This window comes from Erinaceus europaeus, chromosome 6, assembly GCF_950295315.1.
Source record: "Erinaceus europaeus chromosome 6, mEriEur2.1, whole genome shotgun sequence".
NCBI lineage: Eukaryota > Metazoa > Chordata > Mammalia > Eulipotyphla > Erinaceidae > Erinaceus > Erinaceus europaeus.
This window is the reverse complement of record NC_080167.1, coordinates 4,420,209-4,448,129: the sequence shown is the minus strand read 5'-3', so window position 1 is coordinate 4,448,129 and position 27,921 is coordinate 4,420,209. Positions and strand designations below refer to the sequence as shown.

The following is a 27,921-nucleotide window of genomic DNA, read 5'->3' as shown; positions in this document are numbered from 1 at the left end:
CTTGCTCATTCTTCCCAGGGTCTTGAAGATCTCTGGGCAAGCATACGTTATCATAGACTCAGGCTCAGAAAAGGATATGCCACCTCTGATCCAGGGCCTGCCTCCTCTAATGCCGCTATCAGCCCGGGTATACTTCCAGGTAGGAAGTTACCTAGACCACAATGAAGATTTTATTTTTATTTCTAATTATCTTTATTTATTGGATAGAGACAGCCAGACATTGAGAGGGGAGGGGGTGATGGGGGGAGATAGAGAGAGGAGAGAGAGAGAGAGAGACCTGCAGCCCTGTCTTTCCCCTTGCAGGTAGGGACCAGTGGCTTGAACCTGGGTCCTTGCACATTGTAACATATACACCCCACCAGGTACACCACTGCCTGGCCCTTATTATTCTTTACAATGTAGCTTTTAAACGACTTTTGGTTTTTAATTTCTCAAAATGGTAGTTTCAAATTGTAAACCTAAATGAATTTTTTAATCATAGCTGTTCCACTACATAGAACCTATCACATACTATCTCATAAGACATAAGTGTGTCTCCAACACAAGCATATGGTCCAAAAGTACCTTGCTGGGATATTTCAAGCCCACTTGGCTTCCTCCCAGCTCCCCCTAATAGCACTCCAATAAGGACAATAAGGAATAAGAAGCATTGGGGGCCAGGCAGCAGGTTAAGCCCACCACATGGCACAAAGTGCAAGGACCGATGTAAGGATCCCAGTTCGAGCCCCCCCGGCTCCACACCTGCAGGGGAGTCGCTTCACAGGCGGTGAAGCAGGTCTGCAGGTGTCTGTCTTTCTCTCCCCCTCTGTCTTCCCCATCTCTCCATTTCTCTCTGTCCTATCCAACAACAGCAATGATAACAATAACAGTAACAACAAGGGCAAAAAAAAAAATGGGAAAAATGGCCTCTAGGAGCAGAGGGTTTGTAGTGTAGGCACCGAGCCCTTAGTGATAACCCTGGAGGCAACAAACAGACAAAACAGGAAGCTTCACCTCTTGTTTCCCGAATCCATTTAAAGATATTTTCACATGGTGAGGAAAAATAAATGTACTTGCAGGGAGAACTCAGTACTTTTATTTACACAAGATGCAGGTGAAGTCAACGCCACCCTTCAGACATGCACATTTGTTTGTTTGGGGAATGAATTGGATGGAAATGCTAACAGTTCTCCATCTCCTTCTTTTGTGGGAAAAGTGACAAGACCCTTTTCAATACCCTCAGGCTGCCAACCTTGCAACCACAAGTCTCGTCTTATAATGGCTCCACATCACACAATCAGATTCCTCACCCAGTAGAAACCATAGACAACGCTTCACAGACATAAGTTATTTGTCTCAGACAAAAGGTCACATAACACCAGTAACCCCCAATGAGTCTCTGTCTTCTTTTTTTTTTTTGGGGGGGGGGAAGGCTCAAAAATAAGTTAGCATTGGATACACAGGACTTGTACCTGAGAGTCCCAAGTTTGATCCTTGGCAACCCTAATGGTCAGAGATAGGATTACAAAAAGAAAGAAAAAGAAAGAAAAAGAAAGGAAGGAAGGAAGGAAGGGAGGAAAGAAGGGAGGAAAGAAGGGAGGAAAGAAGGGAGGAAAGAAGGGAGGAAAGAAGGGAGGAAGGGAGAAAGAAGGAAAGGAACCTTTCCAAGTAGAATTTACTTGTCTATAGGTATACTTTCCATGCAACTGGAAGTCCAACCTTTACAAAGGCAAAAGGACACTGGAGTGTCAATTGTTTGAACACCTTAGTGTCCTTGTGACACGTGTGAAAGGGAAGTCACCCAACCAAGCCCTCTTGGGTGGCTCTCCAGCCCAGTGAGTAAGAGTTTGATGCAACTCAGAATAGCCTGTGTAACTTTGAATCTCTCCCATGTCCAGCTGAGCATGATGAGTTTAAAAATAGGCACCGAGGGAGTCGGGCGGTGGTGCAGGTGGCACAAAGCGCAAGGACCAGCTTAAGGATCCCGGTTTGAGCCCTCGGCTCCCCACCTGCAGGGGAGTTGCTTCACAGGAGGTGAATCAGGTCTGCAGGTATCTGTCTGTCTCTCCCCCTCTCTGTCTTCCCCTCCTTTCTGCATTTCTCTATGTCCTATCCAACAATGACAACGTCACTAGCTACAGCAATAAAAAAAAAACAAGGGCAACAAAAAAAGGCAATAAATAAAAAAAATAGGCACCAAAAAAAAAAAAAGTCCAGGTGTGCAGTTTGCAAAGGAGACTTGAACATCTGCACACGGTAACACCAGTCTCGGCAGGCAGCCTCCTGTGGGTCACAGGTAGAAGAGCCGGTCGGCTAGGGTGCTGTCGGGCTCCTGGTGAATGCTCTGGCCCACAAGGTATGCCAGCTTGTGGGCATAGTGGCATGGGGCAGGGACCCGGATGGCACCCTGGAATAGCAAGAACAAAGACAGTGTCTCACTATCAACTTTCCCCAAGGTTTTCTTTATTTCCACCACCAGGGATTCACCCCTTGGTTTTTTTCTTTTCTTTTGAAATTTTTCTCTTTTTATTTATTATTGGATAGAGACAGAGAGAAATTGAGAAAGGAGGGGGAGATAGAGAGGGAGAGAGACAGAGAGACACCTGCAACCCTGCTTTACCACTTGTGAAGCTTTCCTCCTGCAGGTGGGGACCGGGGACTTGAACCCGGGTCTTTGCGCACTGTATTGTGTGCGCTTAACTAGGGGGCCATCACCTGGCCCCACCACTTGGATTTTTCACAGGAAGATGGAACATCTTCCAGTGTGGCAGAGACCAGTTTCAAATGTGGGCTGCCCCTGGCGACACAGGTACACTGTCCACAGTGAGCTATTTTTTCCGGCCCCCAATTTAAAGTCACAGACACCAGTTTCAAGACTCAAAAAGTCTAGATCCAACCTTGAATCATTTTGCAGTTCTGAAGGGAAACTGGCATTAAAAAAGACTTACTTCGGGAGTCAGGTGGTAGCACAGCGGGTTAAGCGCAGGTGGCACAAAGCACAAGGACCGGCCTAAGGATCCCGGTTTGAGTCCCTGGCTCCCCACCTGCAGGGGAGTCGCTTCACAGACAGTGAAGTAGGTCTGCAGGTGTCTGTCTTTCTCTCCCTCTCTCTGTCTTCCCCTCCTCTCTCCATTTCTCTCTGCCCTACCCAACAACGATGGCATCTATAACAATAACAAAAAAAATAAGGGCAACAAAAGGAAATACATATTTTTTTTTCTAAAAAGACTTATTTCAAGGCTCTCTTTCCTCAGCTGCACTCTGCACAACAGCCAACACAGGGAACCAACCTACATGCCCATTGGCGGGTGAAGTACTGCTCAGTCATTTCAACACAATGTCTTCTGGGACAAAATGGAGTACTTATGCTAAGTGAATTAAGTCAGGAAATGAAAGACAACTACTGAGTATTTTCCCTCATGCAGAAAACAAATAACAGAGGCCAGGAGGTGCTATGCCAGCCTAAGCGTACACCTTACAGTCTGTAAGGACCTGGGTTCAAGCCCCTGGGCCCCACCTGTAATGGAAAAGCTTTGAGTGGTGAAGCAGGGCTGCAGGTGTCTGTCTGTCTCTTACCCTCTCTACCATCTCCCCCCCTCAAGTTCTCTGTCTCTAATAAATAAATGAAAATGTAATAATAAAAAATAACTAAAATTAGGGAGTCGTGGGGTAGCGCAGCGTGTTAAGTACAGGTGATGCAAAGCACAAGGATCAGAGAAAGGATCCTGGTTTGAGCCCCCGGCTCCCCACCTGCAGAGGAGTCACTTCATAGGCGGTGAAGAAGGTCTGCAGGTGTCTGTCTTTCTCTCCCCCTCTCTGTCTTCCCCTCCTCTCTCCATTTCTCTCTGTCCTTTCCAACAATGACTACATCAATAATAACTACAAGAATAAAAGAAGGGCAACAAAAGGGAATAAATAATAAATATATAAAATTAAAGCTAAAAAATAAAAAATAACTAAAATTAAATGAACTTGCAAAAAAAAAAAACCCCACTAATAACCAAAGTGACTCAGACTCTGAAAACCATGTTGGTGACTGGAGGGGACAGGGGAAGGAAGTGGGGATAGATGGAGGGTGTCTTTGCAGGGATGGTGCTGGGGCTCGGGTAAGGGGGGGGTTGAGCAGGCAGTGGTTGACACACAGAGGCATGAGACTAGACTCCCCAAACCTTATGCCAGTGTGAACCAAGATTAATCTTAAAAGTAACCAAGGCAAAGCTGGCAAGACCCACCTCCATGTTGTAGTACATATGGCAGAGTTTATAGGTCACATCCTGTATGTCATTGGGCAAGAAGTGGTGGGTGTCGTGGATGATGTTGTAATGGGTGGGCGTGACAGTGCCGTCACTCACTTGCTGGCTCACGATGAAGAAGTCAAACCTGGAAACACGGGACATAGGTGCACAGCAGCTTATGCCACCAAGGCAGCAGGACAAGTGACCCTAAGTGACAGCCATTCCTTCTGCAGACAGGGTTGGTCGCACCTGGAGGAGCCTGGCTAGCCCTTAAGCAGTGGCACAGGAAAAAGCAAATCTCGGGGGTCGGGCGGTAGCACCACAGACTAAGCACACGTAGTACAGAGCAGACCCAAGCAAGGTTATAGTTCGAGCCCCCAGCTTTCCACCTGCAGGGGAGTCCCTTCACAAACGGAGAAGCAGGTCTGCAGGTGTCTATCTTTCTCTCTCCCCCTACCCTCTCAATTTCTGTCTTATCCAGTAAAATGGAAAAAAAATGGCCGCCAGGAGCAGTGGATTCATAGTGTCTGCACTGAGCTAGAGCAGTAACTCTGGAAGCAAAAAAAAAATAATAATAAAGCACATATCTGATAAGAAACCGACTCGGAATAACTGTTACGGGATTTAGATCCAAATGTGGAAGTATCTAGGAGCAGAATAAATAAAAACAGCACATTTGACAGAAGGAAACTGAACTCAGCGAGCCCAGGAGGACCATTCCCTGCATCTTCTCAAGACCAGGCAGAAGGTCGACACATTCATGACTGATACTGTGGTTAGGTGGCTGGCCAAATGGCCCAGCTGGCAGAGCACTGGACTTGGATGCCTGAGGTTTTGGGTTGGACCCCTACTACCGCATGTATTCGAGTGGGGCTCTGGCCTCTCTCCTGCTCCCTCCTCCTTTCTGACTCATGTGAAAGCCATCCATATGTAATAAACAAAGACAAACATGTCAAGAACAAACACAATACGAATGCCGCATGTATTTGTTGTGTGTCAGCTTGTTCTCTGCTTTCTCTTTGTCATATGCCTTTTTTAAAAAAAAAGTTATTTATTTACCATTGACTAGAGACAGAGAGAAATTGAAAGGGGAGGAGGGAGGAGGAGCTAGAGAGGGAGAGAGACTAAGAGAAACCTACAGTGGCCCAGGAATTGGTGCAGTGGATAAAGCATTGGACTCTCAAGCATGAGGTTCCAAGTTCAATCCCTGGTAGCACATGTACCAGAGTGCTGTCTGGCTCTTTCTCTCTCTTTCCTCCTATCTTTCTTATAAATAAATAATATCAGGGAGTCAGGTGGTAGCACAGCGGGTTAAGTGCAGGTGGTGCAAAGTGCAAGGACCGGCATAAGGATCCTTCCTGGTCTGAGCCCCTGGCTCCCCAACTGCAGAGGAGTCACTTCACAGGCGGTGAAGTAGGTCTGCAGGTGTCTGTCTTTCTCTCCCCCTCTCTGTCTTCCCCTCCTCTCTCCATTTCTCTCTGTCCTATCCAACAACAACGACATCAATAATAACTACAAGAATAAAACAACAAGGGCAACAAAAGGGAATAAATAAATAAATAAAAATTAAAATTAAATAAATAATATCTTTTTTTTTGCCTCTAGGGTTACTGCTGGGGCTCAATTCCTGGATGCCATTTTTTCCTTTTGTTGCTCTTGTTGCACTTGTTGTAGCTGTTTATTTTTTTCCCTTTTGTTGCTCTTTTAAAAAATTATTGTTGCAGTTATTATTGTTGTTGTTGTTAGATAGAACAGAGAGAAATGGAGAGAGGAGGGGGAGACAGAGAGGGGGAGAGAAAGACAGACACCTGCAGACCTGCCTCACCGCCTGTGAAGTGACTCCCCTGCAGGTGGGGAGCTGGGGGCTAGAACTGGGATCCTTAAGCCTGTCCTTGCGCTTCCTGCCACGTGTACTTAACCCGCTGCGCTACCACTTGACTCCCTGTAGTTGTTATTGTTATTGTTGTCATAGCAGCTGTTGTTGGATAGAATAGAGAGAAATGGAGAGAGGAGGGGAAGACAGAGAGGAGAGAAAGACAGACACCTGCAGACCTGCTTCACCGCCTGGGAAGTGACACCTCTGCAGGTGGGGAGCTGGGAGCTCAAACTGGGATCCTTATGCCAGACCTTGCACTTTGCGCCATGTGCGCTTAACCTGCTGTACTACCACCCAGCTCCCAATAAAATTTTTTTTTTCCTCCAGGGTTATTGCTGAGCTTGGTGCCTGCACCATGAATCCACCGCTCCTGGAGGCCATTTTTCCCCCTTTTTGTTGCCCTAGTTGTTGCAGCCTCGTTGTGGTTATTATTGCCATTGTTGATGTTGCTTTGTTGTTGAATAGGACAGAGAGAAATGGAGAGAGGAGGGGAAGACAGAGAGAGAGGGGGAGAGAAAGACAGACACCTGCAGACCTGCTTCACCGCCCGTGAAGCGACTCCCCTGCAGGTGGGGAGCCGGGGGCTCGAACCGGGATCCTTACGCTTGTCCCTGCGCTTTGCGCCACGTGCGCTTAACCCACTGCACCACCGCCCGACTCCCCCAATAAAATCTTTTAAACAAGACAGAGAGAGAGGGGGGGGGAGAGAGAGAGAATGGGGGAGGGGGAGAGAGAGAGAGAGAGAGAGCTGCAGCCCTGCTTCACTACTCATGAAGCTTTCCCCCTGCAGGTGGGGACCGGGGGCTTGAACCTGGATCCTTGCATGCTGTGGTGTGTGCACTTAACCAGGTGCTCCACTGCCTGGCTCTCAGTACATTTTCAAAAGTCTATGAGAAGTGACTGCAAACAGAAACCTCTATAATCCAGTTTGTTGGCTTCAGTGGAACAAACGAACCCTCCCTGGTCATTTCGTTGAGTCCTCCAAAGCGTGCAAACCTTAGCGAAATTCTGGCACTGTTTGAGTCAGAGAGAGCCCTCAAGTACACAGAGAGGACTTACCATTTCCTGTTGGTCACCTCTGTGTCTGCAACAGTTCCTTGATTCGGATTGGTGAGCATCCCCCTTTCGTCCTTGGCGAATAGCCGCGTGTTGATTCGTTTCTTCACCACAATGAAAGTCAGCTTGAGGGTGGTGCTCCTAGGTAAGCGCACAAGTTACTACCCTGCGCAAGAACCCAGGTTCAAGCCCCCAAACCCTACCTGTGGGGGGAGGCGACTCATGAGTGGTGAAGCAGGGTGGCAGGTGTTTTCTCTGTCTCTCCTTCTCTGTCTCTGGTCTCCCTCTCCCTATCTTTCTGTTCCGTCAAATAAAAAATTAAATGAAAAATGAAAAATGTTTTAAGTGTCATGAAACTTGAAGACTTCTGATTGTTGTCCCTGTGTTTACTCAGCCTTGCTCAGGAGCATTCAGAGTGTGGAAATACCACATATACAGGCCCTAGCGACCATGCACCTGCAGGGTGGGGGAGGTGGCTTGGTGGGTAGAGCACTTGTCCGAGATCTCGAGGCTCTGGGTTCGATCCCCGACACCACATGGGAGAAGGGCTCCCACAGGGCAGCTTTGCACGCACCCGGAGGTGATGGTCTTAATGTCACTCGCCTAAACTGAGCAGAAAAGGTACACATTTTCCAGTGGCGGCCTCCTGTGTCCCGGGGAAGGGCCCTTTCCTCACAAGGTCACGGTCACTTCTATTGCAGTGGCCCAGCAGCCCCCCAGACAGGGACCAAGAACTGACGGATCATGGTGGGGCTGGCCTTGTGCAAACCACAGACACCCAGGCCACCCAGCTGTCCTCTACTGAGGCTAGAGACAGAGCAGAGAGAGAACGGTCCTCAGGGTTTGGGGGGACATAACGTCCCACTGCTGCACTGTGCTGTCACTTGGGCAGACAGGGGTCACCGACTCAGAGGGGGACGGGTCTGCTCTCTCCCCAACCTCCGAGGTCATGACCCTCAGGCCCCCTGACCTGCACCTGACACTCGATCCACCCACCTGTCCGCATTGTCAAAGCTCTTCAAGCATTTCTCGAGCTGAGGGATCTCCTGCAAGGTGAGCGCCTGCAGCTGGCCGTCGCCCACTCCGTCCCGGTACACGACCACCGTGGAGGGCAGACACTGGTTCTTCCTGAGCCAGTACTCCAGCGAGGCTGGGGACAGAGACACGCGGGGGTGGACGGCAGCTGACCCGGTGGCCTCGGCTTAATCTGACAAGACCTCAGCTCGAGTTTCTTACTGGTTTTCTTTGTGGGAATGGGGTCTTAGGCATGTGAAATGTTATCACTTTGACTCACTTTTTTTTCCTCCAGAGCAAGAGAGTGAGAGAGAAGGGGGGAAGAAGGAGAGAGAGAGATATGGGGGAAAAGAGGAGTGATAAAGGGAGTTGGGCAGTAGCGCAGCGGGTTAAGCACACGTGATGCAAAGCGCAAGGACCGGCGTAAGGATCCTGGTTCGAGCCCCTGGCTCCCCACCTGCAAGGGAGTCGCTTCACAGGCGGTGAAGCAGGTCTGCAGGTGTCTGTCTTTCTCTCCCCCTCTCTATCTTCCCCTCCTCTCTCCATTTCTCTCTGTCCTGTCCAGCAACGACAAACAGCTATGACAACAATAACAACTACAACAAGCACAGCAACAAGGGCAACAAAAGGGGAAAAAAAAAAAAGAAGAGTGAAGAGGAGAGAGAAGAGTGAGAGAAGGAGAGAGAGAAGGAATGTGAGAGGAGAGAGAAGAATAAGAGGAGAGAGAGAGAGAGAGAATAAAGTTCCCTTCAATGCAGTAGGGGCTGGGCTCGAGCCTGTGTCATACACATGGCAAAGTGCACTACCCAAGGGAACTATTTTACTGGCTCTTTTTTTTTTGGGGGGGGGGGAGGGAATAAATATTTCTTTATTGAGGAGGAAGAGAGAGTAAAAAAAAAAAAGTCAAATCACTGCTCTGGTCCATGTAGTGCTTGGGATTAACTGTGTGACTGTAAGCACACAAGTCCTTTGTCCTTCCCACTGAACCATCTCTGTCTCCGTCTCTCTCTCTCTCTCTCTTTTGCCTCCAGGGTTATCACTGAGGCTTGGTGCCAACACTATGAATCCACTTTGTTTCCTTTTTTTTTTTTTAATTGGATAGGACAAAGCAAATTTGAGAGAGGAGGGGGAGATAGAGAGGGAGAGAAAGACATCTGCAGACCTGCTTTGCCACGCATGAAGCGTCCCTCCTACAGGTGGAGAGCCAAGAGCGTGAAGCTGGGCCTTTGTGCAGGTCCTTGTGCTTAGTCCTATGTGCACTTAACCAGAAGCACCACTGCCCAGCCCCTGAACCACCTTGCTGGATTGCCTAGATTCTTCTCTCCCCCCGCCTCTCTCTCCACACACATATTTTACCCAGCCAGAGTCTTGCTCAGCTCTGGCTGAAGGTGGTGCTGGGGATTGAACCTGGAACCTCAGAGCCTCAGGCACTAGATTCTTTTGCAGAACCACCGTGCTGCCTCCCTAGCCAGGTCCATTTCCCCACACGGTGGCTTTCAGGAAAGTCTCACTGCCGAGATCTCCCATCTAGTCCAGAACTTCCCAGCAGCAGCATGGCTGACTTCCAAGGCAGGAACGAATTTGCTGTGGGAGGAGGGTGATGCAGCCTCTGCGCCTCACCCAGATGCTTGTGGCATCTCTGTCTCAGTAGAGCCGGTGTCTCCAGTCACTACAAAATGCCGCCCCCCCCCCCACCCAGCGGCTCTGCTCCTGGAGCAGTGCTGGACTAGACTCGCCTGTTCCAAGCCCCCTGCACTCACCTTGCAGGCAGCTCTTTAGGCCCTGTACCAGCTCTTCCCCTGACTCCTGGAGGATGCACTTTGAGAACCACCTGTATGGAGGAGAGCGAGCCATCAGTGTGGAAGCCAAGGTTCCAAAATCCTCATCACATGGAGGGAGGGTACTAACATCACAATGGACTACTACACAGCCATCAAAAAGGTTAACACCCTGCCACTTGCCGCCACTCTCAGTGATACAGAGGGAGGGTGTGGCATGGTGACACCAGTCATGGGGGGGTGAGAAACTGTCCACATTTGATGACAACTGTCTTGCACACCAGCATCTCCCCCAATAACATGATTAGAATAATAGTAATAACAACCATGACAATAATGATAGTAAGCATAGAACAAGAGCTCAGCAACGTGGAGCCCATCTCTTGGGCATGGAGGCGAGCCAGGCCAGAGCTGTACGCACTGCGTGGCATCTTGGTTGAGGCTTGCCACAAAACCGGCGATGGATTTCTGGCGATTCACGATATCGTGGAAACAGTCGATGCCTATGAACATGATGTTCTGCAGCTGAAAGGGGAGAGGGCACAAGCAGGGTCAGAACAGAAAGTGTCAGGGCATTTCTTTTTGCCTCCAGGGTTATCGCTGGGGCTCGGTGCCTGCACTATGAATCCACTGCTCCTGGAGGCCATTTTTTCCCTTTTGTTGCTCTTGTTGCTTATAGTTGTTGTTGGATAGGACAGAGAGGAGGGGAAGACAGAGGGGGAGAGAAAGTCAGACACCTGCAGACCTGCTCCACCGCTTGTGAAGTAACTCCCCTGCAGGTGGGGAGCTGAGGGCTCGAACCAGGATCTTTATGCCGGTCCTTGCGCTTTGCGCCAAGTGCGCTTAACCCGCTGCGCTACTACCTGGCACCCCCATCAGGCCATTTCTTTAGTTTCAAATATTCATTTTTAATTTGACAGGACAGAGAGAGATTGAGAGGGGAAGGGGAAGATAGAAAGAGAGACGCCTGCAGACCAGCTTCACCACTCATGAAGCTTTCCCACTGCAGGTGAGGATGAGGACTTGAAACTGGGTCCTTGAAATGGTAACATGTGTTTGACATACCTGACCCACAGACATTTTAAGTAGCTGACTAGACCCCCCCCATACACACACATACACACACACACACACACACACACACACACACACACACACACCCCAATACAGTTTACAGATAAGACCAGCTGAGCCAACCTACTCCAATGTCCACCTTCCAGAGGGTGCCACCCATCTTGCATTTTATCTGCTGGGCGATCTTGGTGGCAATGGTGTCCAGATTCTTGTACCTGATGGTGGATGCCACCACACACTGGCTGGGGATTGGACAATGGACGCACAGGTACCTTTTCAGCAAATCGTACACGTCTTTCTTGTTACTGTCCAACACACAGACAACCTTGAAGGAAACAAACAGGACGTTCCCTGAGATGCAGGTGCTACAGTGAGTGTGGGGTGGGAGGATGTGCCCTGTGTAGAGGAGGCTTGTGTTGGTTGCTTCAGGAAATGCTGTAGGGTGGGGCAGGTAGCATAATGGTTCTGCAAAGAGACTCTCATGCCAAGGTCTCAGGTTCAATCCCTCACACCACCGTAAGCCAGAGATGAGCAACACCATGGTAAAAATAAAAATTAGGGGAGTCTCCTCTCTCGATTTCTCTCTGTCCTATCCAACAACAACAATAGCTATGGTAACAATAACAATAGCAACAAAGAGGACAACAAAATGGGGAAAATGGCCTCCAGGAATAGCAGTGGATTCTTAGCGTAGGTACCGAGCCCCAGCGATAACCCCGGAGGCAAAAAAAAAATGGGGGCAGGCAGTAGTGCACCAGGTTAAACACACACACTACAAAGTACACAGAACTGAACAAGGATCCTGGTTCAAGCCCCTGGCTCCCCACTTGCAGAGGGGTCACTTGACAAGCAGTGAAGCAGGTTGGCAGGTGTCTGTCTTTTCTCTCTCCCTGTTTTCCCCTCCCCTCTCAATTTCTCTCTGTCCTATCAAAAAAAAAAAATTTCCATACGAGCAATGGATCCATAGTGCAGGCATCAAGCCCCAGTGATAACCCTGGAGGAAAAAAACCAAAAAAAAAAAAAAAAAAAACACAAAAACTAAGCTAAACTAAAAAAGAAAGAAAGAAATGTCAAAGCCCACAATGGGCAGGGTCTAGAATCAGATTATGTTAAGTGGTATGATGGTGAGAGCAATGCAGAACCTAGCCACAAGAGGGTGTCATTCTAGACTAACCAATGTCCGTTGCATATAAGAGGCACAGAATTTTGTAGAGGTCATTATCAGTACTGATGAAAAGAATATTTCCATCATCTGGGAGGCAGTGCAGTGGATAAAGCAGCGGACTCTCAAGCATGAGGTCCTGAGTTCAATCCCCAGCAGCACATGTACCAGAGGGGTATCTGGATCGCTCTCTCTCCTCCTATCTTTCTCATAAACAAATACATAAATAAATATAAAAGAAATATCTCTTTAAAAAAAGATTTTATTTATTTATGAGAAAGAGGAGAGAGAAAGAACCAGACATCACTCTGGTACATGTGCTGCCAGGATCAAACTCAGGACCTCATGCTTGAGAGTCCAAAGCTTTATCACTACACCACCTCCCTGACCACACACCTCTCTTTTTAAAAATATTTATTTATTTATTCATTCCCTTTTGTTGCTCTTGTTTTTTTTAATTGTTGTAGTTATTATTGTTGTTGCTACTGATGTTGTCATTGTTGGATAGGATAAAGAGAAATAGGGAGAGGAGGGGAAGACAGAGAGGGGGAGAGAAAGACAGACACCTGCAGACCTGCTTCACCGCCTGTGAAGCGACTCCCCTGCAGGTGGGGAGCCGGGGGCTGGAACCGGGATCCTTATGCCGGTCCTTGTGCTTGGCGCCATGTGCATTTAACCCGCTGCGCTACCGCCTGACTCCCATGTTCTGAATTCTAAGATACACCCAGGTGTAGGCTGGGAATGCGGGGGGGGGGGGGCACTTACCATCACGGCGCCTTCGTGGTGGGCTTGAATGGTGTTGATGTAGGATCTCACTGTGTTCCTCACGACAAGCCTAAAGAGGAAACACAGCTTCACTACTCAGCTCCCCCCTGAAAGAGCATTTTGAAAACAGGCAGTTTGGGGACCCAGTTCTCACATCCCTCACTGGCACCCCTCATCCCACATCCTTCATGTCAGCTTGATGATACAACAAAGCCCCAAGCCCCAAGGCACACGAGAAAGCCTTATTATAGCCTGATCTCAGTGGGTTTTATGCTATTTTGCTGTTTGTCTGTTTGCAAACCTGCAGAAATTTGAGAAGGCTGCGAACAGTCACCACGGGCGACTCCCAGCCCGTGTGCACTCAGGCTGCTGGCCACGGCTTGTGAGAGCACGGGGCCTGTCGGTCCGACTTACTCCCTGACATTGTGCATGTCCATGTTCATCTTGGCCGCTTCTTCCAGTAGTTTCGTCTTTAGGGGTCTGGCAGTCTGCACGTTATTGTCAGTATACAGGAATAGCCAGTGAGGGGGGTTTTCTTGTCTTGACTCTCTTGCAGGCCCTGAATGACTCCTGGAGACTGGCTGGGGGAAAAACTAGAAAAGAATGTCAGGGTCAGGTGGTGGCACAGCGGTCTAAACACACACAGCACGAAGTGCAGCGGCTTGTGTAAGGATCCCCGTTCGAGCCCCCGGCTCCCCACCTGCATGGGGGGGGTGACGTCACCATTGGTGAAGCAGGTCTGCAGGTGTCTATCTTTCTCTCCCCGTCTTCCCCTCCTCTCTCCATTTCTCTCTGTCCTACCCAACAACAGCAGCAACAATAACGATAAAAATGGTAAAGAAAAAAAAAAAAAGGTGGCCTCCAGGACCAGCGGATTCATAGAGCAGGCACCAAGACACAGTGATAACTCTGGAGACAAAAAGAAATAGAAGAATGTCAAGGCATGGACCCAAGGTCCTTCCTTCTCATTGTGAGTTAGTGTTATTTCCATTGAAAATATTCAGCTGTACAGTAATCCCAATCAAGACTGACTTAGACCTATTTTTATTTTTTTGTCTCCAGGGTTACAGCTGGGGCAATCCACTGCTCCAGGAGGGGTTTTTTTTCCATTTTGTTGTCCTCATTATTGTTACAGCTGTTGTTGGATAAGACAGAGAGAAATCGAGAGAGGAAGGGAAGACAGAGAGGGGAGAGAAAGACAGACACCCACAGACCTGCTTCACCACTTGCAAAGTGACCACCCTGCAGGGGACTCAAACAAGGATCCTTATGCTGGTCCTTGTGCTTTGAGTTATGTGTGCTTAACCTGCTGTGCTTCCACCCAGCTACTCAGTATATTTCTTTAAGATACAAGTTAAAAACAGTGGAGAAGGGAGGCCGGGTGGTAGCTCAGCGGGTTAAGCGCATGTGATGCAAAGCGTAAGGACCGGCGTAAGGATCCCGGTTCGAGCCCCCGGCTCCCCACCTGCAGGGGAGTCGCTTCCCGGGCGGTGAAGCAGGTCTGCAGGTGTCTGTCTTTCTCTCCTGCCTTTCTGTCTCCCCCTCTTCTCTCCATGTCTCTCTGTCCTAGCTAACACCTACGACACCAACAGCAATAATAATAACTACTGCAACAATGAAAAACAAGGGCAACAAAAAGGAAAAATTAAAAAATTAAAAAAAAATTTTAAGAGAAAGAGAAATATTCATTGCTAATAGACAAAGGTATGATACAGAGCTCACTGGATGGTTCTCTTTCTCTCTTTTTTTTTAAAAAAGATTTTATTTATTCATGAGAAAGAAAGGAAGAGAGAGAAAGAACCAGACATCACTCTGGTACATGTGCTGCCGGGCACTGAACTCAAGACCTCATGCTCAAGAGTCCAATGCTTCATCCACTGTGCCCCCTCCCGGACCACAACTGAATGGTTTTCATACATCCTAATTGAAACCTTTTGGGGGCCAGGTACTAGCACATCTGATTAAGTGCACACACTACAGTGCTCAAGGAGCTGGGTTCAAGACCCAGTCCCCACCTGCAGGGGGAAAGCTTCACAAGTGATGAAGCAGGGCTACAGGTGTCTCTCTGGTCTCTCCCACTCTATCGCCCCTCCCCTCTGGATTTCTGTCTCTATCTAATAATAAACAAACAAACAAACAAACAGCAGGATGACCAGGACAGAGCCGCAGTTACAGCCTCGCGCCTGGCACCTGGATCCCGAGTGGGAGTCCCCAGACGGCTGGAGACTGGCTTACTTTCTTATGGTCTTGTGTTATTTTTACTGTGTTCAGAGTTTTTCCTCGGAATGACAGAAGCTGTATATCAAATGTCAAATCCCAGTTTTGAAGTTGCTCCTTGTAAGTCTTCTCGCTGAAAGTGTAAACATATTTCCAAATTATCAAGTCCAGGAAGGGAAACAGAGACTCACCTGTTGCAAAGCAGGGGCGGGGGAGCCTTCTTTTGATCTCGTTCCCTTACTGCTTATCCTCCATTGAGACCCTACAGAGAAATCTCCAGGGCACTGATGCCATCTTGCCAGCATTCAAGAGTCTTTCTACTTCCTCCCCCGCCCCATCTAAAATTGCAAAGGCAGGCCAAAAAAAAAAAAAAAAAAGACAGACTTAGCCTCAAAATAGCATTGTCGGGGGTCAGGCGGTGGCGCAGTGGGTTAAGCGCACGTGGCGCAAAGCGCAGGGACCGTCGTAAGGATCCCGGTTCGAGCCCCCAGCTCCCCACCTGCAGGGGAGTCGCTTCACAGGCGGTGAAGCAGGTCTGCAGGTGTCTATCTTTCTCTCCCCCTCTCTGTCTTCCCCTCCTCTCTCCATTTCTCTCTGTCCTATCCAACAACGAATTGCATCAACAAGGGCAATAATAATAACCACAACGAGGCTACAACAAGGGCAACAAAAGGGGGAAAAAATGGCCTCCAGGAGCGGTGGATTCATGGTGCAGGCACCGAGCCCAGCAATAACCCTGGAGAAGGAAAAAAAAAAACCAAAAAACAAAATAGCATCGTCTTTACAGCTGTTATTGGTCATTTCATATCTGTGGGGCTGGGGAGACAGCAGAATGGTTTAGCAAAAAGACCTTTATTTATTTATTTTTTTTTAGTATTTATTTATTTATTTATTCCCTTTTGTTGCCCTTGTTGTTTTATTGTTGTAGTTATTATTGTTGTCATTGTTGTTGGATAGGACAGAGAGAAATGGAGAGAGGAGGGGAAGACAGAGAGGGGGAGAGAAAGACAGACACCTGCAGACCTGCTTTACAACCTGTGAAGCGACTCCCCTGCAGGTGGGGAGCCAGGGGCTTGAACCGGGATCCTTATGCTGGCCCTTGCACTTTGCACCACCTGCGCTTAACCTGGTGCGCTACAGCTCGACTCTCTATTTTAATTTTTTTTCTCGCCTCCAGGGTTATTGCTGGGGCTCGGTGCCTGCACCACGAATCCACTACTTCTGAAGACTATTTTCCCCTCTTTTTGTTGCCCTTATTGTTTTATTGTTGTGGTTATTATTGTTGTTATTATGTTGTCGTCATTGGATAGGACGAAGAGAAATGGAGAGAGGAGGGGAAGACAGAGGGGGAGAGAAAGAGACACCTGCAGACCTGCTTCACCACCTGTGAAGTGACTCCCCTGCAGGTGGGGAGAGGGGGGCTCAAACCGGGATCCTTACGCCGGTCCTTGTGCTTCACGCCTGACCCCTGCAAAAAGACCTGTATGTTTGAAGTACCAGGGGTTCTATTCCCAGCACCACCATATGCCAGGGGACTGGGCAGTGGTGCACCTGATTGAACACACACTTTCCCTTGGCCATACCCTGGGTTCAAGGACCATAACCTTGGTTCTTACCTGCGGGGTGGGGAGAAGGGCATCACGAGCAGTGAAGCAGTGTCGCAGGTGTCTCCCTCTCTCTCCCTCCTCTTCCCCTCTCAATTTCGTTACCCCAAGAGAGCGAGCTAGAGAGATTCACATTCACCCAGGGCTCACTCATCCCCGCCTACCCTCCACCCCCAAAGAGGGCAGCACCCACTTATGTATCGACTTCATCAGCTTGCTCATCTCCTTCCGCCTGTCCTCCGGTTTCAGCCTTGTGCGAACAGTCAAGTCCTTCATCATCTCACTGTTGTGACGCATTTCGCGTGTCAGACCTTGAGAAAACATGAAATCCGGGACTGAAGAAGCCAGCAGAGTGGTCCGAGAGGTGGCACAGTGGATAAATAAAGCATTGGACTCTCAAGCATGAGGTCCTGAGTTCAGTCCCCGGCAGCACATGTACCAGAGTGATGTCTGGTTCTTTCTCTCTCCCCTATCATTTCGCATGAATAAATAAAATTAAAACCAACAAAAAAACACACACCAGAGGAGAGTTATGAGAGGAGAGGGTCAGGATCTGGAAGAGGTGACAGCAGCTAGAGGAGGGCTGTGTCATATGGAGTCCCGTGAACAGCCTGCACTGCCCCCTCCCCGGTGTGGCATGAAGGGCTGTGCTTGCGCTGTGCCGGGCGGTGCCTGCTACCTGTCATGGTGCACAGCTCGGGCACCAGCTGGATGGGCTCCTGGGGCGTGCCCTGGAAGCTCTTCTTCCACTTTCCTTTGCTGATCAGAAGTGGCTGCTCCATGTCCTTGATGTTGATACCGTATGTCTGCTTGGCAGGAGAGAGCTGTGGTGAGTGTCAGCACGGCGCCGACTCACCTCAGAAACAGGCACGGACAGAATAGGATAGTGGGGCTGGGGGCTGGAAGCTTGCTGGAGACGCTGCTCCCCTCAGCGGGAGAGCACATTAGACATTCTCTTCATGCTCTCTTGCTTTTGCTTTTTTAAAATTTCCATTTTAAAATAGTTTCATCTTCATTTTTGTGATAGATGCAGAGAGAAGCAGGGAAAGAAACAGAGAGCACTCAGAGAGAGAGAGAGAGCACTCAGAGAGAGAGAGAGTGCTCAGAGAGAGAGAGCACTCAGAGAGAGAGAGAGAGAGAGAGAGAGAGAGAGAGAGAGAGAACTCAGAGAGAGGGCTACTGCTGCTCCATTACCCACGAAGCTTCCCTTGCGCAGGTCGGGACAGGGGCTTGAACCTGAGTCCTGGGATCCGGTGATTGTGCACCTGGCTGAATACACATATTATCAAGTGCAAGGACCCAGGTTCAAACCCCTGGTCCCCACCTGCAGGGGGAAAACTTTATCAGCAGTGAAGCAATGTTGCCGCCTACAGAGGTGGATGTGTAGTGCTGGCACCAAGCCTCAGTGACAGCCCTGGTGACAAAAAAGGAAGAAAGAGGAAGGAAGGAAGGAAGGAAGGAAGGAAGGAAGGAAGGAAGGAAGGAAGGAAGGAGGGAGGGAGGGAGGGAGGGAGGGAGGGAGGGAGGAAGGAAGGAAGGAAGGAAGGAAGGAAAGGAAGGAGGAAGGGAGGGAGGGAGGATGCTCTTGGATGGAGCTTGAAGAAATCATGTTGAGTGAAATAAGTCAGAAACAGAAGGATGAATATGGGATGATCTCACTCTCAGGCAGAAGTTGAAAAACAAGATCAGAAAGGAAAACACTAAGCAGACCTTGGACTGGAGTTGACGTATCGCACCAAAGTCAAAGACTCTGGGGTGGGGTGGGAGGGTGGGGAGAATACAGGTCCAAAAAGGATGACAGAGGACCTAGTGGGGGTTGTATTGTTATATGGGAAACTGGGAAATTTTATACATGTACAAACTATTGTATTTACTGTTGACTGTAAACCATGAATCCCTCAATAAAGAAATTTAAAAAAAAAAAAGAAGAGGAAGAAAGAAAGAATAGAGGGAAGGAGGAGAAAAGAAATGAAGTTTCATACGTTGTAGTAGTAGTCCGAATAGCAGATCAAGGCATTTGCTTTTCTGAACTGAGATTTGGGGTTCTTCGTCCAGTCGATGCCGTCCACTCTGTAGGTTCTGTTGTTGTGCCTGTGGAGTGACTGGCCTGCGTTACGTTTTCGTTTCTCTGCTTACTAGCTGGGGAGCAGAAGGGTTGTTCACACGTCTGAGCTATCCTCACATAAAATGAGGTAGTGGACACTTTCTCACCAGGTTGTTTTTTGTTTTTAATGTTTCAGGGGTGATTTTTTTGTTCAGGTTTGTAAGCAGGCTGGAATTTCTGGATTGAGTGGTCATACCATATTTAACATTTTGAAGAAATGCCAGGCTCTCCTCCAAACAGGCCATATCATCTCACATTCACACCAGATATTTGTCTACAAGATCTGCTCCCACCCCCACCCCCCAACACACATACATCCTTGGCGACACTTGCTAATTCCTGCCTTTTTAGCCATCTTAAACTCAGTCATGAAAGGAAGGAGGTAAATGACAACGGCCAGAGGGTTCCACTCATATGTGGAGTATAGAGAACTTGAAAGATAAGAACTTGCAAAAAAAAAAAAAAGTATCCTAACTGTCTCAAAGACTTTGTGAGAACCATGGTGGTTATTACTGGGGATAGGGTGGGCACAGGACTTTGGTGATGGGTACAGTATGAAACTATCTACTTACTTATTGGATATAGAAAGAGAGAGACAGAGAAAAGGGGCAGAGGGAGAGAAAGAGAGATACCTACAGCACTGCTTCACTGCTTGTGAAGATTTCTCCCAGCAAGGTGGGGGGGGGGGGTCAGGGATTAGAACCCAGGTCCTTGCACACTGTAGCATGTGTGCTTCACTGGGTATGCCACCACCTGGTCCCTACCCCTTAACTCTAACAATAAGGGAACTCCAGGAGCACCTCTTGCAGGGAGAGAGTCGTCGCTCGGAGGGAGAAGGGGTTTGCAAAGCAGATTCAGCTTGCTTACTCAGTCAGGACGATTGACCCGATCAATTCCTTAGCGACTAGCTTTTTCCACTGCTCCACACTGTCTCTGTGGGAATTCCTCACACGGTTTATCAGATCCAAAGCGGTCTCCTGCCGGACCAGCTTGTGGTTCACGTCCATGCAGAGGGTTATGCTGTTCTCATGCTGCAGGATGGAGGTGACATAGCCAGGCCAGACTCTCAACCTGCAGACAGAACCCATTAGATGTTTACGAAGTCTTAACTCGAGGGAGTCGGGCGATAGCGTGGGGGGTTAAACGCAGGTGGCGCCAAGCGCAAGGACCGGCGTAAGGATCCTGGTTTGAGCCCCCGGCTCCCCACCTGCAGGGGAGTCGCTGCACAGGCGGTGAAGCAGGTCTGCAGGTGTCTGTCTTTCTCTCCCCCTCTCTGTCGTCCCTTCCTCTTTCCATTTCTCTCTGTCCTATCCAACAATGACGACATCAGTAACAACAATAATAACTGCAACAATAAAACAACAAGGGCAACAAAAATGGAATAAATAAATAAAGATTAAAAAAAAACAAAGGTACAACTCTGAGCATCAGTGCAGATGGTGGGGTCTGAGGTCAGGCAGTCAGAACACTTGATGCTCAGAACTCAGCTCCATTTTCCTTTATTTCCTTTAACTTTTAGTAGTTAAAAGGTCCTTTTATATAAAGACTTACCAGGTATGCTGATCATTCGTTGTTAACCTTTGTCATCACTGGGACTTCACAGCTATCGACCACATTTTATAGAAAGAAAGATACAGAGGGGCTGGGCAGTGGTGCACCCGGCTGAGCACATATGTTCCCATGGGCAAAGACCTGGGTTCAAGCCCCCTGCTCCTCACTTACAGAAGGGAAACTTCATGAGTGGTGAAGCAGAGCTGTAGGTCTCTCTGTCTCTCTTCCCCATTCAATTCTTCTCTATCCTTTTAAAAAATATTTATTTATTTATTCATTCCCTCTTGTTGCCCTTGTTTTATTATTGTAGATTTTTATTGATGTCATCGTTGTTGGATAGGACAGAGAGAAATGGAGAGAGGAGGGGAAGACAGAGAGGGGGAGAGAAAGACAGACACCTGCAGACCTGCTTCACCGCCTGTGAAGCGACTCCCCTGCAGCTGGGGAGCTGGGGGCTCAAACCGGGATCCTTACGCTGGTCCTTGTGCTTCGCGCCACGTGCGCTTAATCCGCTGAGCTACCGCCCGACTCCCTATTTCTTCTCTATCTAATAAAAAAAGAAAGAAAGAGAAAAACAGATACAGAGATAGAGACAGAGGGGACCAGGTGGTGGTGACACACTCAGTTAAGCGCACACATCACCATGCACAAGGATGTAGGTTCAAGCCCCTGCTCCCCACCTGAAGGGAGGACACTTCACGGGTAGTGAAGCTGGTCTGTAGGTTATCTGTCTTTCTCTCTCCCTAGCTTCTCTTCCCTCTCAATTTCTTTCTGTTGTCAGACAGAAAAAGGGAAAAAATGGCTGGCAGGAGCCATGGATTCATAGTGCCAGTACTAAGCCACAGAAATACTCTATTGGCAATTAAAAAGAGAGAGAGAGGGAAAAAAAAAACGAGACAGAGAGAGAGAAAGACTACAGCACTGAAGTGGTGGTGAGGGCTGAGCTCGAACCTGGGTCGTGACCATGACAAGGTCCACTTACTACCCCTTGGAACCATCCCGCCGGCCCCAGATGTGCTAATTATAAGTTACACATCATCTTTCTTGAACTCTTTGTAAAAATTCTAATCCAGCCACTTGAAGCATCATATATCAAGACTCCTGTGTGAGACTCCAGTGCTTAGGGGAACACACAGGAAGCTTACACAGACCAGCCAGCCTGCAGTACACATGTACACACACGTACACACACGTACACACACACACACGTACACACACACACGTACACACACGTACACACACACGTACACACACACACGTACACACACACGTACACACACACACACACACGTACACACACACGTACACACACACACACACGTACACACACACGTACACACACACACACACACACACACAAACACACAGAGCTGTACTTGTGAGAGTTGAAAATATTTCCAGGAGGAAATGAGCCAAGTGGGAGGTCACTTTTTCGGCCTCTTATGAAGATTACACACCAGCGGATGCCTGAAGATGTGTGAGGAGCATGCCGGAACTCCCAGAGTGCATCTCTCATCTCATCTGGACTCTATGCTCCATGTGACGTAAGTGCTTGGAGCCAGTGGGTAGCACCGAAAACCCCGACAGTTGGTCACCCGTCAACACTGAGAACATCCCCCTCTCCCCCACAGCCAGTGTCCCAGGGCATGCCAACCTTTTGCTGCGGACGGCTGCCGATGGGTCATCCACCTTGTAGTAGTAACGGCCAAACTGCTTGAAATTCATGGACTTCAAAATCCTAGAAAGGGGACAACAGATTGGGCATGAAAACACAGTGAAGAGTCTGAGTTATGGTCAGTGTTGGACAAGCTGTGTCCCGGGGGGAGTCTGTCTGTGGGCCACAAATGCCAGACAGCATGTCAGGGCCGCTGAACGGTTGGTGGGCACGGAGACCTTTAATTGCCTGACTTCCTCAGTTTTTAAAATTTTATTGAGTAGGACAGAGAGGAATTGAGAGGGGAGGGAGAGCTAGAGAGGGAACGAGAGAGACAGAGAGACACCTGCAGCCCTGCTTCACCACTGGTGAAGCTTCCCCCCCCACAGGTGGGGACTGGGGAGCTTGAACCTGGGTCCTTGTACAGGGGAACGTGCGCACTCTCACACACCTTCTGAAGAGGACGTTGTAGTAGCGGATGCGGTCGGGCTCGGTGGGGTGCAGCTCCTTGGACAGCTCGAGTGTGAGCTCGTAGTACTTCACCTCTTTGTCCTTATGCTCTGTGCTCACCACTTCTATGCGCTGAGATAAAGAAGAACCAGAAGGACCACAGGATCCTTTTATTTATTTGGGAGAGGGAGAGAGGGAGAGAGAGCCAGAGCATCACTCGGGCACATGTGATGCCGGACCTTGAACTCAAGATTTCATGCTAAAGAGTCCAGTACTTAGACCACTAAGCCACCTCCCGGGTCCCCAGAGTTCATCTAAAGACATTCAGATGCTGCATCACAGGCCCATGTCCCCCATCTACACCACAGACTGTCTGCAAGCAGGAGGTTCCCCCTCGGCCCCGCCCCCCCAGACTGACATACAGGTAGAAATGTGATGGCAGGGAGTCGGGCGGTGGCGCAGTGGGTTAAGCGCATGTGGCACAAAGCCCAAGGACTGGCATAAGGATCCCAGTTCAAGCCCCCAGCTCTCCACCTGCAGGGGAGTTGCTTCACAGGGAGTCGCTTCACAGGTGGTGAAGCAGATCTGCAGGCATCTGTCTCCCTCTCCCCCTCTGTCTTTCCCTCCTCTCTCCATTTCTCTCTGTCCTATCCAACAGCAACGACATCAATAACAACAACAGTAAAAAGAGCAACAAAAGGGAATAAATAAATAAATATTTTAAAAAAAGAAATGTGACAGCATGTTGTTTTCGATGGGTTATGTTGTTTTCGCCGGGCTGGCTTCACGGGCGGGTAACAGACGACAGAGGGATTCATGGTTGAGCTGTAGGCAGTATCTCTTTATTCATGCAGGACGCAGCACAATCTAAGCCGAGCTAAGCTAAACTAAAGGTACTGTAAAACTCACAATGCTGTCTTTATATATACTTGCGAAGTAGGGTGGAAACAAGATGTGACATAGAGAGGGTGGAGAGAAAAGTGACTGGTGAAAATCAGAGTGTGACAAAGAGGGGGCGGAGCAGGCGAGAATCCTATCACTGAACCACAAATGCCCTGGAGGGAGGGTGGAACTTGTTAACAGTGGTTATGTAAATAGAATGAAGTGGTTATGTAAATAGAATAGTGTTAAGCAGGGGGGATTTAAACCAAATGAAACAGGAGGGGTCTCATGCATACCAACAACAGCAGAGCTAGATATTTAGATAAAAACGATTGTTTTGCATACATAAGATCTCTCTCTCTCTCTCTCTCTCTCTCTCTCTCTCTCTCTCTCTCTCTCTGCCACCTGGGTTATCTCCGGGGCTCAGTGCCTGCACCATGACTCTACAGCTCCCAGTGGCACTTTTGTTTCTTTCTGATAGTAGGTAAGGGACAAGAGAGGGAGAGAGATAGCTGGAGAGACGGAGAAGGAGGGACATTGGCAGCACTGCTTCATCACATATGGGTGCTTCTCCCTTGCAGGCGGGTCCAGGGGCTTGACCCCAGGTCGTCGTGTGCATGGTAATGCGTGCATTCTACACTCTACCAGGTGAGTCAGCACTCAGCTCTCATAATAACATTCTTATTTACTTATTTATTATATATATGCTTATTTCTTCTCTCTCTCTTTCTTTCTTTCTTTTTTTTTTTTTTTTTTTTACCAGAGCACTGCTCTGCTTTGGTTTATGGTGGTGCCAGGGGCTGAACCTGGAAATTTTGGTGCCTCAGGCATGAGAGTCTCTGCAGAACCATTATACTATCTCCCTTGCTCTTTTTTTTTCTTTAAAAATTTTTTTTTATATTTATTTATTCCCTTTTGTTGTCCTTGTTGTTTTATTGTTGTAGTTATGATTGATGTTGTTGTTGGATAGGACAGAGAGAAATGGAGAGAGGAGGGGAAGACAGAGAGGGGGAGAGAAAGACAGACACCTGCAGACCTGCTTCACCGGCTGTGGGACCAGCGTAAGGATCCTGGTTCGAGCCCCCAGCTCCCCACCTGCAGGGGAGTCGCTTCACAAGCGATGAAGCAGGTCTGCAGGTGTCTGTCTCTTGCCCTGTCTTCTCTTCCTCTCTCCATTTCTCTCTGTCCTATCCAACAACGACAACAACAACAATAACCACAACAAAAATAGACAACAAGAGCAACAAAAGGAGAAAAATGGCCTCCAGGAGCAGTGGATTCCTAGCGCAGGCACCAAGCTCCAGCAATAATCCTGGAGGCTCAAAAACAAACAAACAAACAAAAGAATACCAGTGAGGACAGGGCAAGGCCTGACCACGTCACCTTCTTCTCCAGCCTGTGAAGCAGTAGCACAGAGTTGCCGTCAAAGATGTGCTGCGTGCCGAGGAGCGTCTGGTGCTGGGCCAGCAGCTTCTCCCGCAGCCGGCTGTCCTCCACATCGGGCCGGTAGCTCACGCTGTACTTGTAGGCCGGGCGCTCCGAGTAGGACTCCACACGGAAATGGTTGGCGAAGAGACTGACGCCTGCAGAACGGGGGAGATGAAACAGAACAGAAAGTCCCAGTCAGGCCAGGTGGGGAATTTGCAGCAGGCTGTCAAGGTTGAGGAGAGAGCACAGTGGTTCTGTACAAGACCTTCATGCCTGAGGCTCTGGTGTCCCAGGTTCAATCCCCAGCACCTCCATCAGCCAGAGTCGAGCAGGGCTCTGGTCTATCTAGCTATCTTTCTCTCTGTATCTCTCTCTCTGAAATACATAATTAAAAAATTACAGCCACAGCAGCCATCAGCAAGCTGAAGACACACTCACACAGGCATATATTTAAATAGTTAAAAAGGAGTGGGTGGGGGTCCAGGTGGTGGCACACCTGGTTGAGTGCACATGTGACAATGCTCAAGGACCTGCGTTCGAGTCCCTGGTTCCCACCTGGAGGCTATTTCCCTCCCTTTTTGTTGCCCTTGTTGTTTTATCATTGTGGTTATTATTGTTGTTATGGATGTCGTCGTCACTGGATAGGACAGAGAGAAATGGAGAGAGGAGGGGAAGACAGAGAGGGGGAGAGACAGACAGACACCTGTAGACCTGCTTCACTGCCTGTGAAGCGACTCCCCTGCAGGTGGGGAGCCGGGGGCTCGAACCGGGATCCTTACGCCGGTCCTTGTGCTTTGCGCCATGTGCGCTTAACCTGCTGCAATACCGCCCGACCCCCCAATGCAGTATCTATTAATACATAAAAGGGAATATTACACAGTCTTAACAAAGGAGGAGGCCTTGCAAAAACCACATAGCCTGAATGAACCGTCAGGACTGTATGCTAAGTGACACAGAAGTCCTAATCCTAGAAGCACAGACACCGAATCATCCCACTCAGCAGAGGGACCCCAAGTAGCCAGCCTTGTGGAAGCAGAGAGGAGCATAACGGTGATTTCCAAGTGGAGGGGATGATGGAAATGTCCCGGTCAACTGGTACAAAAATCTCAGCGATGTGAGACAAGCCCCGGGAAGATGTTTCTGTAACATTGTATTTGGAGCAAACAGCACTTCAAGATATACTGATGGTGCAGAGGACACGGTGACTGTTCTTACCACAGTGAACATCCCAACAAAACTGAAGCAAGCCGGAGAATCAGACCAGAGGACGAGCTGCATTTGCCTCACCTAGGCAAACAGCCGCACCTGAGCGTGTGGGCTCATCTGTAGAGAGCCCTGAGCCTGTGAGCTCATCCAGTACTAAGGACCTTTCACCTGTGAGGGGCACATGGTGTAGGTGAGCCCTGACCAGTGCCAGCCGTCAGCACAACGATTCACAGACCTGAGAGCATCCTGTTCCCAGAATGCCTCTGTCCTTGGCTTTGCTGTGGTCAGTCACCTGAGCCACATCTGAAAAGTGGGTGGGCAACATGGTTGCTTTGTCATGGGCAGCGGCCAGGTTGGAGGGCAGCCCTCACCGCACTACAGTGTGTTTCTTGCTCTTTGTTTTTCTCTCTGAAAAAAAAAAAAAAAGGCCTGGAGCAGTGAAGCCTCAATGAGGACGAATAATTAAGTGACCTCACCCAAGTGTCCTGAAATCCTACCTCCCCAGAGCCTGACCCCATTAGAGAAAGACAGAAACAGGCTGTCTCTCAACATCCATGTCCAACAGAGAAACAATTACAGAAGCCAGAACTCCCACCTTCTGTACTCCATAAAAAATTTTGGTCCATCCTCCCAGAGGGATGAAGAATAGGAAGGTGGGGGGGGGGGGAGTTGGGCGGTAGTGCAGCGGGTTAAGCACACATGGCGCATAGCACAAAGACCGGCGTAAGGATCCTGGTTCAAGTCCCCGGCTCCCCACCTGCAGGGAAGTTGTTTCATAGGCAGTGCAGCAGGTCTGCAGGTGTCTGTCTTTCTGTCCCCCTCTCTGTATTCCCCTCCTCTCTCCATTTCTCTCTGTCCTATCCAACAACGAACGACACCAACAATAACAATAATAACCACAAGACTACAGCAACAAGGGCAACAAAAGGGGGGGAAAAATGGCCTCCAGGAGCGGTGGATTCATGGTGCAGGCACTGAGCCCCAGCAATAACCCTGGAGGCAAAAAAAAAAAGAATAGGGAGGTGGGTATGGGTATAGCTATGCAAAGAGACTTTCATTTCTGAGGCTCTCAAGTCCCAGGTTCAATCCCCCACACCACCATAAACCAGAGCTGAGCAGTGCTCTGGTAAAAACAAACAAACAAACAAAAAAAGAATAAGGAGGCTTCAGGAGCTGGGCAGTGGTGCAGCAGGTTAAGCGCACGTGGCGCCAAGCCTAAGGACCAGCAGAAAGATCCTGGTTCGAGTCCCCAGCTCCCCACCTGCAGGGGAGTCGCTTCACAGCCAGTGAAGCAGGTCTGCAGGTGTCTGTCTTTCTGTCCCCCTCTGTCTTCCCCTCCTCTCTCCATTTCTCTCTGTCCTATCCAACAATGACATCAATAACAACAACAATAATGATGACGATAAACAACAAGGGCAACAAAAGGGAAAAATAAAAATTTTAAAAAAGCTTTAAAAAAAAAAAAAGAACAAGGAGGCTTCCAATGGAGGGAATGGGACACGGAATTCAGGTGGTGGGAACCGTCTGGAACTGTACCCCTGTGATCTTACAATCTTGCTAACCATGATTAAATCACTAATATGATATTTAAAATAAAAATAGCCACACAAGTGAATGAATACATGTGCAAAGCAGTCACATGGCATGAAATGGAGAGGGGTCCCGATCACCCAGGGTAGGAAGGGAAACAGTTGTGAGCTGTGTCTTCTTCCTGCCCTGCCAGCACTCAGGGAACCCCTGCCCGGAACCTACCCTCCCCCTTGCCCAACACCCCTACCCCACACACCTGAACGCCCAGACAGTCCTGCCGCTGTCTTTGTCACCCCAGAATCTACCAACTGCCGCCCCTGCTGCCGGTAGTGCTGTCGGGTCTGCTTGGGATCCAT

At 48.9% G+C, this 27,921-nt stretch overlaps 1 protein-coding gene across 1 annotated transcript; it reads right to left on the bottom strand.

Moving 5' to 3' along the window:
- Window positions 1-1,550: 1,550 nt before the first annotated feature.
- On the bottom strand, window positions 1,551-27,921 carry PIWIL3 (piwi like RNA-mediated gene silencing 3). The gene is made up of 19 exons (XM_016189170.2): window positions 27,822-27,921; window positions 26,135-26,203; window positions 24,785-24,984; window positions 22,521-22,651; window positions 22,070-22,153; window positions 19,732-19,935; window positions 18,743-18,851; window positions 17,440-17,566; window positions 16,925-17,071; window positions 15,202-15,347; window positions 13,354-13,532; window positions 12,940-13,009; window positions 11,140-11,337; window positions 10,360-10,463; window positions 9,921-9,991; window positions 8,143-8,296; window positions 7,150-7,287; window positions 4,212-4,359; window positions 1,551-2,386 (listed from the first exon to the last, which is right to left on the bottom strand). Exons 1-19 carry the CDS (start codon window positions 27,919-27,921, stop codon window positions 2,270-2,272), a joined length of 2,496 nt encoding a protein of 831 aa, XP_016044656.1. The 3' UTR covers window positions 1,551-2,269.